At 30.9% G+C, this 14,563-nt stretch overlaps 1 protein-coding gene across 1 annotated transcript in view; it reads left to right on the top strand.

Moving 5' to 3' along the window:
- RagA-B (Ras-related GTP binding A/B) overlaps positions 1-13,918 on the top strand; it is a 44,075-nt gene extending 30,157 nt beyond the window's left edge. Inside the window, exons 7-8 of the mRNA XM_035355874.2 lie at positions 2,232-2,439; positions 13,579-13,918. Of these exons, the coding sequence (XP_035211765.1) occupies positions 2,232-2,439; positions 13,579-13,676 (306 nt within the window). The 3' untranslated portion in view covers positions 13,677-13,918. The remainder of the gene's footprint in view (positions 1-2,231; positions 2,440-13,578) is intronic.
- Positions 13,919-14,563: the final 645 nt, after the last annotated feature.

The following is a 14,563-nucleotide window of genomic DNA, read 5'->3' on the forward strand; positions in this document are numbered from 1 at the left end:
TAATATCAAATCCTAAATAACTTGTAAATTAATCATGAAAAATTATTACGTCATAAACTGTTATAATAATAAAGAAATTCTGTCATGTCACAGAGTAGAAAAGGAGAAGACTGGCGTTGCCATCTATTGGCGTGGTACCCTCAGTGTGATACCGGTTTTAAAATCGTATAAATAATCTTCTGTAAATTCTCCTTTCTGACTGAAATGAAGTAAATATATAAGATTCAGCATGTGTACATCATATATTTGCAGATTTTGAATTTTTTCTTCTCCTCCAATAGAATTTTTATCAATCTTCAAACATGATACCTTGGAACGAGGTATATTAATTTCATAACTTCAAAATATTGAACATTCATAGCATGGTTACGATTATAGCTTTTTGTGTCGAAAAATTAGCATTTTTTAGGAGGTTAAAAATTTACAAACAACCAGTATACTTTATATGCCGGTGCACTTTAAAGGGTTAAGCAGAAAGTTTTTATCGATGCAGGAAACATAAAAAGTGCAATACCATCGTCAGAATTCGAACTGCAAACCTTCCAAATATGTGTTTATTCAGCTTCCAGTTACAACATAAAGGTATGTGGAAAGGAGGGGAAAAATACCTTACATACACTCCCTTTTAAAGGGCAACTGGGGAGGAGGGGACCCAGTCGCCAAATCCTGGTGGTAACAAATTATCGTCCTTCACCATTTATTAATTTGGGCATCACTGTAGAATCATTTGGGATTTTGATGCAGGAGATGTGAAAATGTATGATGCCCCTTGCTGGGACTGAAATCCTAGACTTCTCGAATGCGCTTTGAGTATACTTCCATTTCCACCCTGAAGGCATGCGCAAAGGAGGGAGAAAACATTTCAGCATATTTAAGCACCTTCTATGTAAAATCCTGGATTTGATACAGTAACATGAATAGAATTGTGTTAGAAATCTATAAAAAACTATTTATTATTAAATATTAACTATGTATATAAAATATGTATTTTATGTAACATTACTTCAGTACTTTAAAGCATGCAGATAAAAATTTAGTATCCAAATAGGTATTCTCATAATTTAACCAAAAAAAGTATTGGTTCCTTTGCACCCAGAATTATTTATTATTCGATGCCCATGATATTTTAAATAATTTATTTAATATCAGCTTTTAATTTAGCATTATTTATCTTTCTTGCTCTTATCATTGTTGTTAAATTCATTCATTTTTAAAATTTTGATATCTCTTTTACTGATGTAAAAATGTGCACAAAGTTAAGAAATTTAAGAAATCAGTCTGATTCTGCAATAATTCTAACAATATTAGTTCGCAATATTAAATATGAACTTGTCGCACTTTCTCTTTAAGCTTATGCCACCAGTAACAAAGTGTAAATACATAAAATGTTGGTAGTTTATCTTAAGTTCTATTTCTAATTCTTGAAAAGAGTGACTGTATGGGATAGTTGTGGTTTCCTCACAAATTTAAGTAAATATCAGTCAGATTTTATAGAAAGTCCTTTCTCTTCTCTTAGGCAAGTAGCCTTACTATATTTTCCCATTATTAAATTACCTGTGTATATGGTAGACAGGAATTTTCCAATTTGAAGCACAGAACAGTTCAGATATGGATATTAAGTATGCATGATAATGATTGCATGGACAGATGCGGAATTATAGGGTTACACAAGTTGCAACTGAAATTGCCAGATCAATTTCTAAATTAAAAGAAACAATAAATATACATTATTCTTAAGATGAGGGGCATACAGAAGTTTTTTAAATGTTTATTTTTAATATAGCTTTTTAGAAAGATAAATACATACTTGAAACTGTAAAAATCTATTATTAATGAATTAGCTTACACTTTCTTACAATTTGAGACAAAATTCAAATTATGAAACTGCAAATAACTGAAATATTATTGTTTAATATGCTAAATTTCAGTGATGGAAAAATTAAATGTTCTTTCATTCTCTCATAATAACAAATCAAGTAAAAATTAAATAGCTATATTTTTATTGATATAATGTATAATGATATTCATAAATTTTGCATGATGTTAGATTGAAATACTTTAGAAAATAATATGTATTTATGTATTAGATGTTTTGTTTACTTACAGTCTGATTTTTTAAAGTTTAGTTTTATATCAGTAATGTGATACAAATATAACATTTTATAAAATGTTTAATGTAATAAATTTGTCTGTACATATAATATGAATACATCCAATTATAAATTTTGCAGGTAATAGCACGTGCTGAACGGAAAGAACACAGAGATGTTCATAGGTTTGAAAAAGTATCAAATATCATCAAGCAGTTTAAACTAAGCTGCAGTAAAATTGCTGCTCAATTTCAAAGTATGCAGCTTTCAAATGGGATATTTTCTGCGTATATTGATGTTTTCACACCCAATACTTACGTGATGGTCGTAATTTCAGATCCAAATATAAGTGAGTTTTATTGCATTTTTAATAATTGATTGAGCATGTATTAATTTTCAGCTTTTAAACTGAGTACATATCTTCATATATTTATATATTCTGTAAAAGAAGAGAGTTTTGTGACTTAAAAAAACTAAACTTTGTAGAACAAAATCTAGTTTTTAGGGTATGCATTTTTATGTATGCAAATTTAACTAGTAACTTTCTGCCGTTATATGCATATTTTAGAATACATAATTAGCATGAAGCCAATTTAGTGTGAAGAATATTTACTATTGTCTTTCTGTTTTTCTGTTTCTTTCATTTTTTGCCAAGTACAAGCAATTTACATCCAGTTAAAATAGTAATGGTCATTTTGTACCCTTTCCTTTTGTGCCCACTTGTGGTTTTATTTGCTAAATAACAGACACCAGAATTTCATTCAGGCAACCCTGTGCTTTGAATCAAAATCATCAATATTCTTTAGTAAGAAATTTATTTACCAACTGCTTTCTCTAACATCTGTCACAAAATTACATCTTTTTATAAATACTTACAACTAAAAGATTTTTAGCCAAAAAAAAAATGGCTACACTGTTTTAAATAGTACAACCATACTACACAGTAAAGACAAAGTTCACTACCTAATTCAAACACTGTCATTTCTTCATAATGGTAGCATTTTGAAACTCTTAAGCACATTTTTAATTTTTAGAAATAGAGGAGTAACTACAATAAGTAATATTTTGATTGTTGACTTATATTTGTAATTATCCATAACATTTAAATGTGATTAATTTCTAGATTTATCAGTTGTATTTCTTATTGTATTTTTTACTTTTAATTTTATTATTATTCTTCATTTTTGAAAAATTTCTTTTTCACTTTATGTAAACTGTTAATAAATTTACAAGACTCATTTAACATTGAGAAATTATTCTAAATTAACTGAGAATTAATTATTTTTTTAAAAATAAATAGGAAGGGCAGAAACATTTATAAATGTTCCCTAATTATTGAATGATCTAATAAAAAAAGGCTAATGCCCTTGACAATGTCAGCATTGTTTCATTAAATCAATAATTAATTACTAAATTATTAATTTTTTATTTAATTCAATTTCACTTTATCTTTTTACAAAATTTTTTGCTGTGAACTTAATTTATGGTAGTATTTCCACACTCCATTATTTTTACAAATAATCCAGGTTTAATAAATCTACAGTTTTCTAAATTAATTTAATCTTAGCTGCATTATCACTAGATTTTAGTTTTGAAAGTCCACATTATACACACTTTTAGAATTTATTTTTGAGTGCATAACACATTTTAATAAATTTTAGAATGCAGTATTTTTTTCCTTATTATGTGCTCTGTTCTTAGGCAAAAAAAAGGGAGGGATGCCATGTGGAGGCTTTTTAAGGGAAAATGTCTCGTATCCACGTTACGCATCGGGAAAACCACGAAAATTCCCATGCAGCCAGCCCGTACACCAGGATTTGAACCCCGAACTGAACAGCCAGTGTTCAGCGGCTTTTAACGATCGGCCGCTGCGCAGTACAGTCAAAAGTCTTTAATCCGGACTCGTCGGGACTTCAACGAATCCGGATTATAGATCATTACTTTAAATCTGGTAAGATGGCATGCAGATATTATAAAATTAAAAATATGAAACCATAATTTATGAAATAAAAAGCAGTTATGATCTAAAGGGTATCAAAATTTACAAACAAAAAGCTTAATATTTATTTGTTTACTTTATTAAACATTTCTTTCAATGCGTGCATGGGTAAAGTATACATTACGCATAGTCGAAATTAGAAAATTGCAACCAGAAAACTATTTGATGTGTATTCGTGATATTTATAATGACAAGGAATTTGATTTAAATCATATCAAAGATGGAGTACATAGAGATGAAATACTACATTTAGTAAGGAATTATAAGCCGAATAAAATAAAAACATCTGCCCTGAAGATAAGGGTAGTGCTGACAGATCAACTTCCAGTTCATCGTGCGCCACGACAGTCCCCCCCCCCCTTGCAGAGTAGCGTGAAATTGGTAAACAGATTTCGAAATGATTAGAGAAACAAATCACCTCTCTGTCACTTTTTTCATGCCTTTATCCATTTTTTGCAGCAGTTCCACTTTTTTTTTAATGGACATCGAAGCATGCTTTCGCTTTGCAGATCCTTAGGCAGCTCCAGCATCGGAAATTCTATTTGACATAATCGAAAGTTCAAGCTTACTTTTATAAAATTGCTCTAACAGTCTGCAAAAAATAATAAGCCGGATCCAATTCGAAGATTAAGGAACAACGCAATCTGCAACATTAACTGAAATAGATAATTAGATAATTTTAGCTTAGCGTATACCGTCCGTTATACATTAAACACGCATGCGTAAAGGTATTATGCGAATGAGTAAACGCCTATGTGCATGCGTTAACGCATTATGCATTGACGCATGCGCAGAAAGTTTTTAGCTTTCAGGTCCGGATTAACGACTTTCGACTTTTCTAACATTTAATTGGATTAAAATATTACTTAAATTGAATATGGAATTAAAAACATCATACCAACGTTTAAAAGAATTAAAATATGACTTAAATACTTTAAAATAAGTTTTATAGGATTTAATTACTAACATTAATACATATGCGGCAATAAATATCTCAGGAATTTTTGAAAACATTGTATTAATTTTTTAATAAAAATTGAAGTATACAATTATGAAGTAAAAGAAAATTATGTACTCACATTTTTTAATCTGTCGTATATTGATAAGTACCACGAAAAAAAAACGGTCCGCTAACGATCTTCATCTGTGTGATCCACATCTCTCACACTTCATTAAAGATTCTATTTGACAATTAGCCAGGTTTTCTCCAAAAATTTAAAATAATTTTCCTCTGACGCTATTAACAATTTATAAACAAATCTTTGATTAGGAAAGCAAGGTTGGCCAAAATAAGGTCTCAAACAGCAATTTTTTTATTCTGATACCAATAATCTTGGTAATTACCAATAACAACATTCATATTCGAAACAGACACATCCATTTGCTTTGAAATCTGAGGAATTCGAAGAGATGAATAATAAAATTTTAAAATGGTGCGGTAATGCACAAATATTCAGTAACCAATCAGGAAGCTGATTACATAGAATTAAATATTTAAATAATCATTAAGATAGAATTAAAATTATTAAAATATAATTTAGACGGATAGAATTAAAATTATTTAAATAATCATTCATAATAAAATCACATTTAAAGAATGCAAAATTAAAGTGTATTTTAATATTTAACACCCATAAATAATGTTTAAAACATTAGACTAAATTTATAGATATTAAAACCAATTACTTTTAAAATAATGTGACGTCACATCATAAAATATCATGAACAATAAAACTTTTATTTCAAATAAAAATGCAAAATTAAATTCATTTTTATTATTTTGAAGTCATAAATAATATTTAAAACACGGAATTTATGCATAATAAAACACATTATTTGTTTAATAAAATGACAACAAAATATCGGTTACCATAAACAACTTGTCTAGCCACGGCTTTACCATAAGTCGTATTGCTCGCCAAAAAAATCGCCAAAATCCATGCAACTGTCTACCAAAGTAGCACCTAAATTTGTATGATCTGTAATTTGGCTCCGTTGTATGTGCGTGGCATATATCTCAAACCCAAACATTCCACATAGCTACATCGTTGATCTGACGCCAACCCTGTGAATCATTATTTATTATACTTTCCTTTCATCACCACATGTTTATCAACACATGACAACTTGAGTAATGACTCATGTAGCGATTCCTAAACAATTTTTTTATGTTAGTAATCAAATAATAAAGGAGTATGGTAACCTTTTATGTTGACATTACACCTGGTGATGATTACAAATTTAAGTTAAATTCGCTAAAAAATGTTGACGAGAAAAAACTTACCAAAACTTTCTTTCCATATGCTAAAAATAGATTTTGTTGATGATACTCATAGACCTAAAGATTACAATTAGGGCTATTTGAATTAAGAATAACTGATCTGTTATTCACATAAACCCAGAACTAGTGCCAGGGCTCGTTTGGCCACATTGAGTCAGATAATTTAGGACCCACAAACCCCAGAGACCCACATCAGGCGGTAAGATATCTAGCGCCGTCTCTCAATAAGGTTTAAGTATATGGTGGGATTTTTTTTTATTCAGAACACTGATAAGCTTTAAGCATGTCCAAGAAATAGACTTAAATATAATAAATAACTAAACTAATACAATTTGGGCTTAATTGTCTCATGGCGCAATAGAAGCAAGATAAAATTTAATGGAACAACTTGTCGTTAGTCGCCAAACTCATTATGCATAGCCAAATACGTATAGTGAAGGATAGCTAAATTTAATGATGACAGCCGATAATTTTAAAGGTTTTCTAATATCGCGAAACAAAGATGAAATTTTCCAGTTAACGGATTTTGTAAAGAAATGAGGAGAAGCGGTAATAAATGAAGATGATATAAAAGATGTTTTTCATTATGATGACAATGCTTCTCAATCATCAATCGATTAATGAATGGCAAAATCTGTATGGTTCTAGATCCAGAAAATGCCGCTATCGATAGTGAAGAAAGTGACAGAAAAGTTACTGAAAACGAGAAAATTTCGATTGACAAATTAGTCGGAATTCTCAAAACAGCAGTTACGGGACTTCAACAATGTAATTAAACAAGAGATTATGTCTGTGTATAGAATTAAATAAAAGTATTAGCACACAAAATGAAGCAACTTGCATTGAAAGAAATGTTTAATAAGGTAAACAAATAAATATTAAGCTTTTGTTTTGTAAATTTTGATACTCTTTAGATCATAAATACTTCACTATTTCATAAATTATGATTTCATATTTTTAATTTTATAATTTCTACATGCCATCTTACTAGATTTAAACTGATGATCTATTATCTGGAAAAATCTCAAATCTCCGAAGTCCCGAAGAGTCCGGATTTCGGATTTTGTGTCATATATATATATGTTGGTAAATTGTGCACTTTTTGCTTTAAAGGTGATTGAGTTATGTTGTTCTTCTGTTCCATTTAAGGTTTTTATGCCATTAATTAATCTGCAGTCCATAACTGTAGAATTGTCAACTATTTAAATGTTGGTTAAGTGATGCCTAACGGAGCACCATATTTGTTTATATTTGAAACTTAGCAGAATAGTGAATTAAGTCAGTTTCTGCACCTTCAGTGTCTTTTTGCAATACCTTAGAAAATCCAGTTCACGAATCCAGAAATCTAGCCTTTAAAGAAATTATGTTTTAGTTCTGGTTTCATCAACAGATGGTGCCAGTGGCTTATCTCCTGCCTAGGCTTTCTAATCTTATCTAATCATTATATCTTATCTCGTTCATTTGTGCTTTTGCAGCTGAGGATGACAGTTCGGTAAAACCATCAAAATTAGTCCTGTGAAGATTTGAAAATATAACGCTGATTTTTGTTGTTTGACTTCTAAATTAATATTTATTCAGCGTGTTATTGTATTTTAACATTAAACATATTAAAACATTAAACACAATGTAATGCAAAGCACATCTGAAGAGCAAAGCTTACACGAAGTATTAAGATCTTCGTGCGAGATTGAACTGAAAAACTGAGAGCTGATGCTCTCTCCAGTCTTATATAGTATTACTCTGGCCACTGAGAAATCTCTTGTATCTTCCTTTTCTGGAAGGAACATATGGTTAAACTAACATCTAAGGGCTAAATACAGTTACAGTTGCATATATAGATTAATTACCACTATTCAATTACAAAAACCATTAGAATTTTACAAGGATTGGACCAAAGTGTCACCAAATTTGGCAACCTTATGCTAAATTTACGAAAACATCGAGATAGTTATAGACTTACCTGTATATACTTACTTTTCCAGCCGCCTCTTTAGATTGTCATATTACATGATACAAAAAAATAAATAAATAAATAATAGTAAAGAAAAAAAAGAAAATCTGAAAGGTTTCAGATTTTAAATTACGTCCAAAGAGGCGTTTTTTTAACATTTTGTGTGTTACCTTTATTTATCAAATATCATGTTCTTCACACTTAAACCATAAAATTCAGTTCAAGAGAAATATCGCAAAATAATTTTAAATTGAGCATATCTTTAGAATTTACGATACACAGTCTCACGCACTGGAGTTAAAAATGTTTTTTCTGTCATTGCTCGCTTTAAAATCCTTGAGTTTGTTCATCGAAAATTTTACAAAATATGAAATCTCTAATGAAACTAATTCCAAATTTGGGCTTCCAGATGCTGATATTTGCATTCAAAATCATTTTTGTCATTCAAAATTGTTTTATCACAATGCGAGAAACTTAAATACATTTATGCAAATTTTCTTTATTTAACCCTTTTGCGACGAGTTTTTTTTTTTTTTTTTTTTTTTTTTACAACAGAACAATTTTGATAACATAAACTACGAGTAGGGCACTCTAGAATGCTAAAAATTAAGATGTTATATTTTTAGAAAAATTTTGAACACTGATTTAGGACTGGGACATACATGTCCCATCAGTCCTGACCGCTGGGACATATGTGTCCCAGTAGTCCTCAATGAGTAATTTTGTAAAGAAAACCAATGATATTCTAGTCATAAAAATTTAATTACGAATGGTATGGTTTGAAACAATGAATGCACAATGCGACATTACACATCGTGCACATTATTTTAGTGCGCAATTCCTTCTTTTGTTGTGCACATTTACGGCACCGCCGTCGTGTTTTTGTTGTTACTGGCAAATGGTCACCAATATTGAGTAAGCTTCGTGATGTTTTGGATGGGCGTCCAGTTCCTCTACGGCGTTGATACTGTGCGTTGAGCTTTCTGGACACCATCAAGGCTTCTGCAAGAGGTACAATGAAATCAAGAAGTGGGGTTTTTCGATGTTTGAGTTTGCAGTACGCAATCCATGAGTCATCAATAGGCGAAAAAACGCTTTTTTCCACCACTTGCAAGATTTTCGATCTAATTCATAGACATTTGCCATTTGATCTGCAAGGTCTACACCTCCCATGATTTTGCTGTAGAATTCGATTGCCACATGGCACTCAAATTCTTCTTTGCTTCCATCTTTCATGGTGCGATTTACTTTAGTGTATTTAGCTTCATGGCAATTACTTAGCATCATCATTTCCTTTGAATCAAGCCTCCTCGCACACAATGTTCCATTTTTAGTTACGAGAAACTCAGCCTCACCCCTTTTGCTTAGTTTTGTTGCAAAATTAGGAACATCTTTGCATTTCTTGATGCATGTACCAACAGCAGGAAATTTCAGTGTTTCCATCAGGTGCACACTTGTAAAAAATCGGTTAAACGCAAGCATCACGTTTTTACCTCGGATTGTCTCCGTTAGCTTTGATAATACCCGTTCCCCGAGTGTGCCTTGAACTTCACCCGTTTCTTTTCTGGAATAAATGCTCATGTCATACACGTATCCTGTTTTTGAATCACATCGCTGCAAATTTTTATCGCTCTTTTCACAGGTTTCATCAGCATATATTGTTTGAGGGATGAACGTCCCTTGAATTTTGCCATTGATTCATCAATAGCTTGATATGAGCTTTCACTTCGGCACTGTTTGAAGGTTTGTTTCAGGCACGAAACAACCTCGTCAATATAATATGTTTTACTTGCATTTTCTGGCTTTTCTGGTGCAGCAAAATATAGTTTCGACAGCAACGTTTTACATATGTCTCTTGAAATAACATTTTTTATTGCTACGTTTCCCAAAGAAGGATTAGATGACCAATAATGAGAGAATTTTGGCGCCCTATTGTAAGACATGACAAGCATAATTTTAGAGGGGTCTGTAGGGTGAATTGTTTGTCCTAACTTTTCGAGTCGTTGGTTTGTGCATTGAGAGATCCAAATCATAAGACATTTCGGAAATATCTTGAGAAACATGTCCAATTCGGTAGCTGAACGATTTAATTTGAATAACAAACTAGGTGATGACTCTGCTGGAATTGTCATTCGAGGTTGGAAAGTTGAATCTGCATGAAACCATAAGATTGGGTTGCTGCCTGGAGCATTAGCTGATGATATCTCATCAACTGATGAAAGTGATGCCGTATCAGTATCACTCAAAGCACTGCTGTTCTTTGTATTTTGGGGAATGGTATCATGATCAATATCCATTTCATACTCGTCTGAATCGAATGAGTACTGCAAATTGTGTGTTGGATCTCGAAAATCAGGATCATCTATTTCATCATCCAAATCAATATCTTCGTCATCTGACTCTTCTAAAATTTTTTTGATTTCTTCATTAGTAAGTCCCTGGCATCGAGTCATTTTATATTGAATTAATATGTGCCTAAATTAAAAATAATGAGCAACTATTTCAAAAGTAACCAAAAAATATAATATCTAGAGAAATGATCACATAGGACTGTTGGGACAATGTGCTCCCACTATCCAAGACGAGAGGGACACATATGTCCTGATAATAAAAACGGAAGTAAAACTTTGCCACTTACTAGTTTATTAGAGGTAATCCTTTTCGTGAGTAACTTATCTGGCCTTAGATTTATGGATAAATCAAAATTTAATCGAAAATAGGTGGTGTTTTCCAAAACTAAACTATTTACGTTCGTAGAGTACGAAATGAGCTGCTACAACACTTCAAAAATGCGGGAGTTGCATTATGTACGGTAGTGCCATCTATGTTCTGTGAATGAAAATACCTTCAAAAATATTGGCAGGACTGGTGGGAGTCTCCCATTAGACAGAGAAGCGTTTCTATCCCAAGAGTATTTTTTGAAAATTTCTTGGGACGTATGTGTCCCGTTAGACGCGAAAGGGTTAATTTCTTCAAATATAATACAGGGTGATAATATTTGGTGACAACAGTTTGAAAAGTGAAATGCGCATTCAGGATGATTAGAGTTTATTAGAGGTAATCCGCTTTGTGAGTAACTTATCTGGCCTTAGATTTATGGATAAATCAAAATTTAATCGAAAATAGGCGGTGTTTTCCAAAACTAAACTATTTACGTTCGTAGAGTATGGAATGAGCTGCTACAACACTTCAAAAATGCAGGAATTGCATTATGTACGGTAGTGCCATCTATATTCTGTGAATGAAAATACCTTCAAAAATATTGGCAGGACTGGTGGGAAAGTCTCCCATTAGACAGAGAAGCATTTCTATCCCAAGAGTATTTTTTGAAATTTTCTTGGGACGTATGTGTCCCGTTAGGCACGAAAGGGTTAATTTCTTCAAATATAATACAGGGCGATAATATTTGGTGGCAACAGTTTGAAAAGTGAAATGCGCATTCAGGGTGGTGATTCGACGCCAAAACGAAAACAATAATCCCTCAGGGACAAAGCCCCTTTGTATTAAAAAAAATATAATTTCAGATATAATTTCACAAAAATTATTTAAATTGTCACAAAATTCGTAACACAATTTAACATATTAAAGCGTAATGAATATTTCACTAATTAGAATTTCAGTATTCAGAAAATTCAATATTTCAAATTTAATGGCAGTTTTTCATATATGTATATGAATATAAACTTTGGTACTCTTCTGTTACTGGGACCGGATTCAGAAATGTATGTATGAATATATGTATGGATATATGTGTTCATGCATGTGTGTGCCTGTGTGCATGTCATACATATGTACAGTTCTGAATCCAGTCCCAATAACAGAAGAGTACCTAAACTTTTAACAAAAAAGGTGTGGTATTTTTCTTACCCCAAAGGGGCAGTAACCCAGGAGGGCTATTAATCTCAAAACAGCATTTTGTGGGATTTCACTATAAATGGTGAATCACTCTTTAAGTTGTTGCCACTAGATATTATTGCCCTGGGTTATAAAGAAATTAATGAAGAATCTGCAAGAATGTATGTATGTTTCTCTCATTGTGAAAAATCTGAAAGCTTTCATAAATTTGAAAAATCCGAAAGATTTAATATTTTTAATTTTTAGCTCTTTTTTTTTTTTTTTTTTTTTTTTTTTTTTTTTTTTTTTATGTTATGTTTGAATGAAGAAGTGAATTATTTAAAATTTTCTAAACTGTTCAGTAGTTTCTGTACTCATTTCATCTTTTTTTTTATTGTAAGCAAAGAATATTTTAATTTAAATATATGTAAATTAAATATATATTTAATTTTGAAATTATGTGGCATGGACAAGACTTTGTATACAACTTTTTGAGATGTGTCCAAACTTATACTTAATAGTTGCTTTGCTTACTGCACACTGAGCAAAAAAACATGAATGTCCACACTAGAAAATAAGGAAAGATTTTTTAAAGTAGCAAGTTGTAAATACATTTCTAGCATTACACATGGACAGGAATGAAAACAAAGACATTTTCTTTTTAATAAATGGGAAATTTCAGTTCTTCACCACTTTTTTATAGTGTTAGTTTAGTTCTGCATTTTGTGATGTATAACAACAGAATTAGCTGAGGGATATAATGTAGGGAAATCCTTATAGCTGGTTTTTTATAAATAGTACATTTATTTAAGCCTCCCCTCCTTATATTAAAGCAATAACATACAAAGAAAACACTGTCAGTATGAAGGCAAAAATGTAGTAAAATTAAAATAATAAATAATGAAATAAAAAACTTGGAGGGGGGGAAGATGGAGCTTTAAAGAAATTTATTAAAAAAAAGTTAAAAAATTGCATATCCATCAATGAAAGTTTAGAGTAATTTTTATGCTCTTAAATATAATATTTTTGTATTCATTTAATCCTGATTAGATACTTCCAAACATATGAGTGTGCTTATTACTTATTTATGTGCAAACAGTCCAGTTTTAATATCACAATTAAAAAGTGGAGAATGTAAATAATACTTAGAAAAATATGACGTACAAACTGCAGAATTCACTAATCAACAAAATTCTTGGCCTTGAGATGTATTGACTATCAGAATTTGCTGTACTTTACTTTATTAACAGAGAATTAAATAATTTTATTTAGTATTAATGTTTTCTATAACTGTATATGAAATTCTGCAAATGCAATTCTGTTCCATGTTATAATATTAAAAAATGTCAAATGTACGATGCTCAAAATTCGTACTCACAGAAAGTTTTTGAAATTGCTGTTCTACTTTTTCTTTTACTTTTAGCTCCTGCAATTACTTTGCTCAATATAAAAAATGCAAGGAAGCATTTTGAGAAGTTGGAAGGTGTTAGACAGCCTCAACCACTCCTAGCAACCCAGTGATGTATAAAAAAGATTTTGGGGTTAATAATATTTTAAAGTAAAAATATACATATATTTAACAGATCTTTTTAAGCCTGTTGTAAAATTATCTAAAATATGTTTTAAATATTTTATTTTTTACATCCATTAAATTGTAAAAATTTGTCTTGCTTCAATTTGTGCAAAATGAATGTAAAAAGGATACCATATTCTATATTTGTGTGATTATACCCTTGTCTTCATTAAAAATAGTGTGACAGATATCCATTTGTTAATGTGCATGATATTTTACTGGATCACTAAAGATTATTATTATTTTTTTTTTTTTTATCTATTAACCCCTTAACTGCCGCAGGCGTATATATACGCCTTGCTCAGCCGATGCGTTAACTGCCCCAGATGCGCAGCCGATGCGTTAACTTTGCGAATAATTTTAGGTGTAGCAGCGCAAAGCAAATGATAGCAGTTTGGAAGGACATATATATACGCCTGGGGCAGTTAACGCATCGGCTGATCAAGGCGTATATATACGCCCACGGCAGTTAAGGGGTTAAAACATAAATTTGAAGGAGGACAGAAATACCATAACTCTAGTTTGAAAATTTTTCTGGTAACATTGTGCCAAACATAAGGAAAATGCCTTAAGACAACAATTTCATTCATTTTAATTTCTGTAGACAGACCAATTAATAATAGATGGATCATTTAAATTCCATTATAATAGCAATTTTAAATGACAGTTTATTGTGAAATGAATATTTTGTATTACATTCGTTATTAAACATTAAATTTGCAAAACTGCTGCATAGAGTAATTTTTAAAATATTATAAAAATATCAATAATAATATTTGTAGTAAATTTTATAACAATCATAAATATGTTTTACTTTATAACATAGGACCATGTA

The sequence above is a fragment of the Stegodyphus dumicola genome, chromosome 6, assembly GCF_044657685.1.
Source record: "Stegodyphus dumicola isolate Sdum_Otavi_A_Nest chromosome 6, ASM4465768v1".
In the NCBI taxonomy this organism is placed as follows: domain Eukaryota; kingdom Metazoa; phylum Arthropoda; class Arachnida; order Araneae; family Eresidae; genus Stegodyphus; species Stegodyphus dumicola.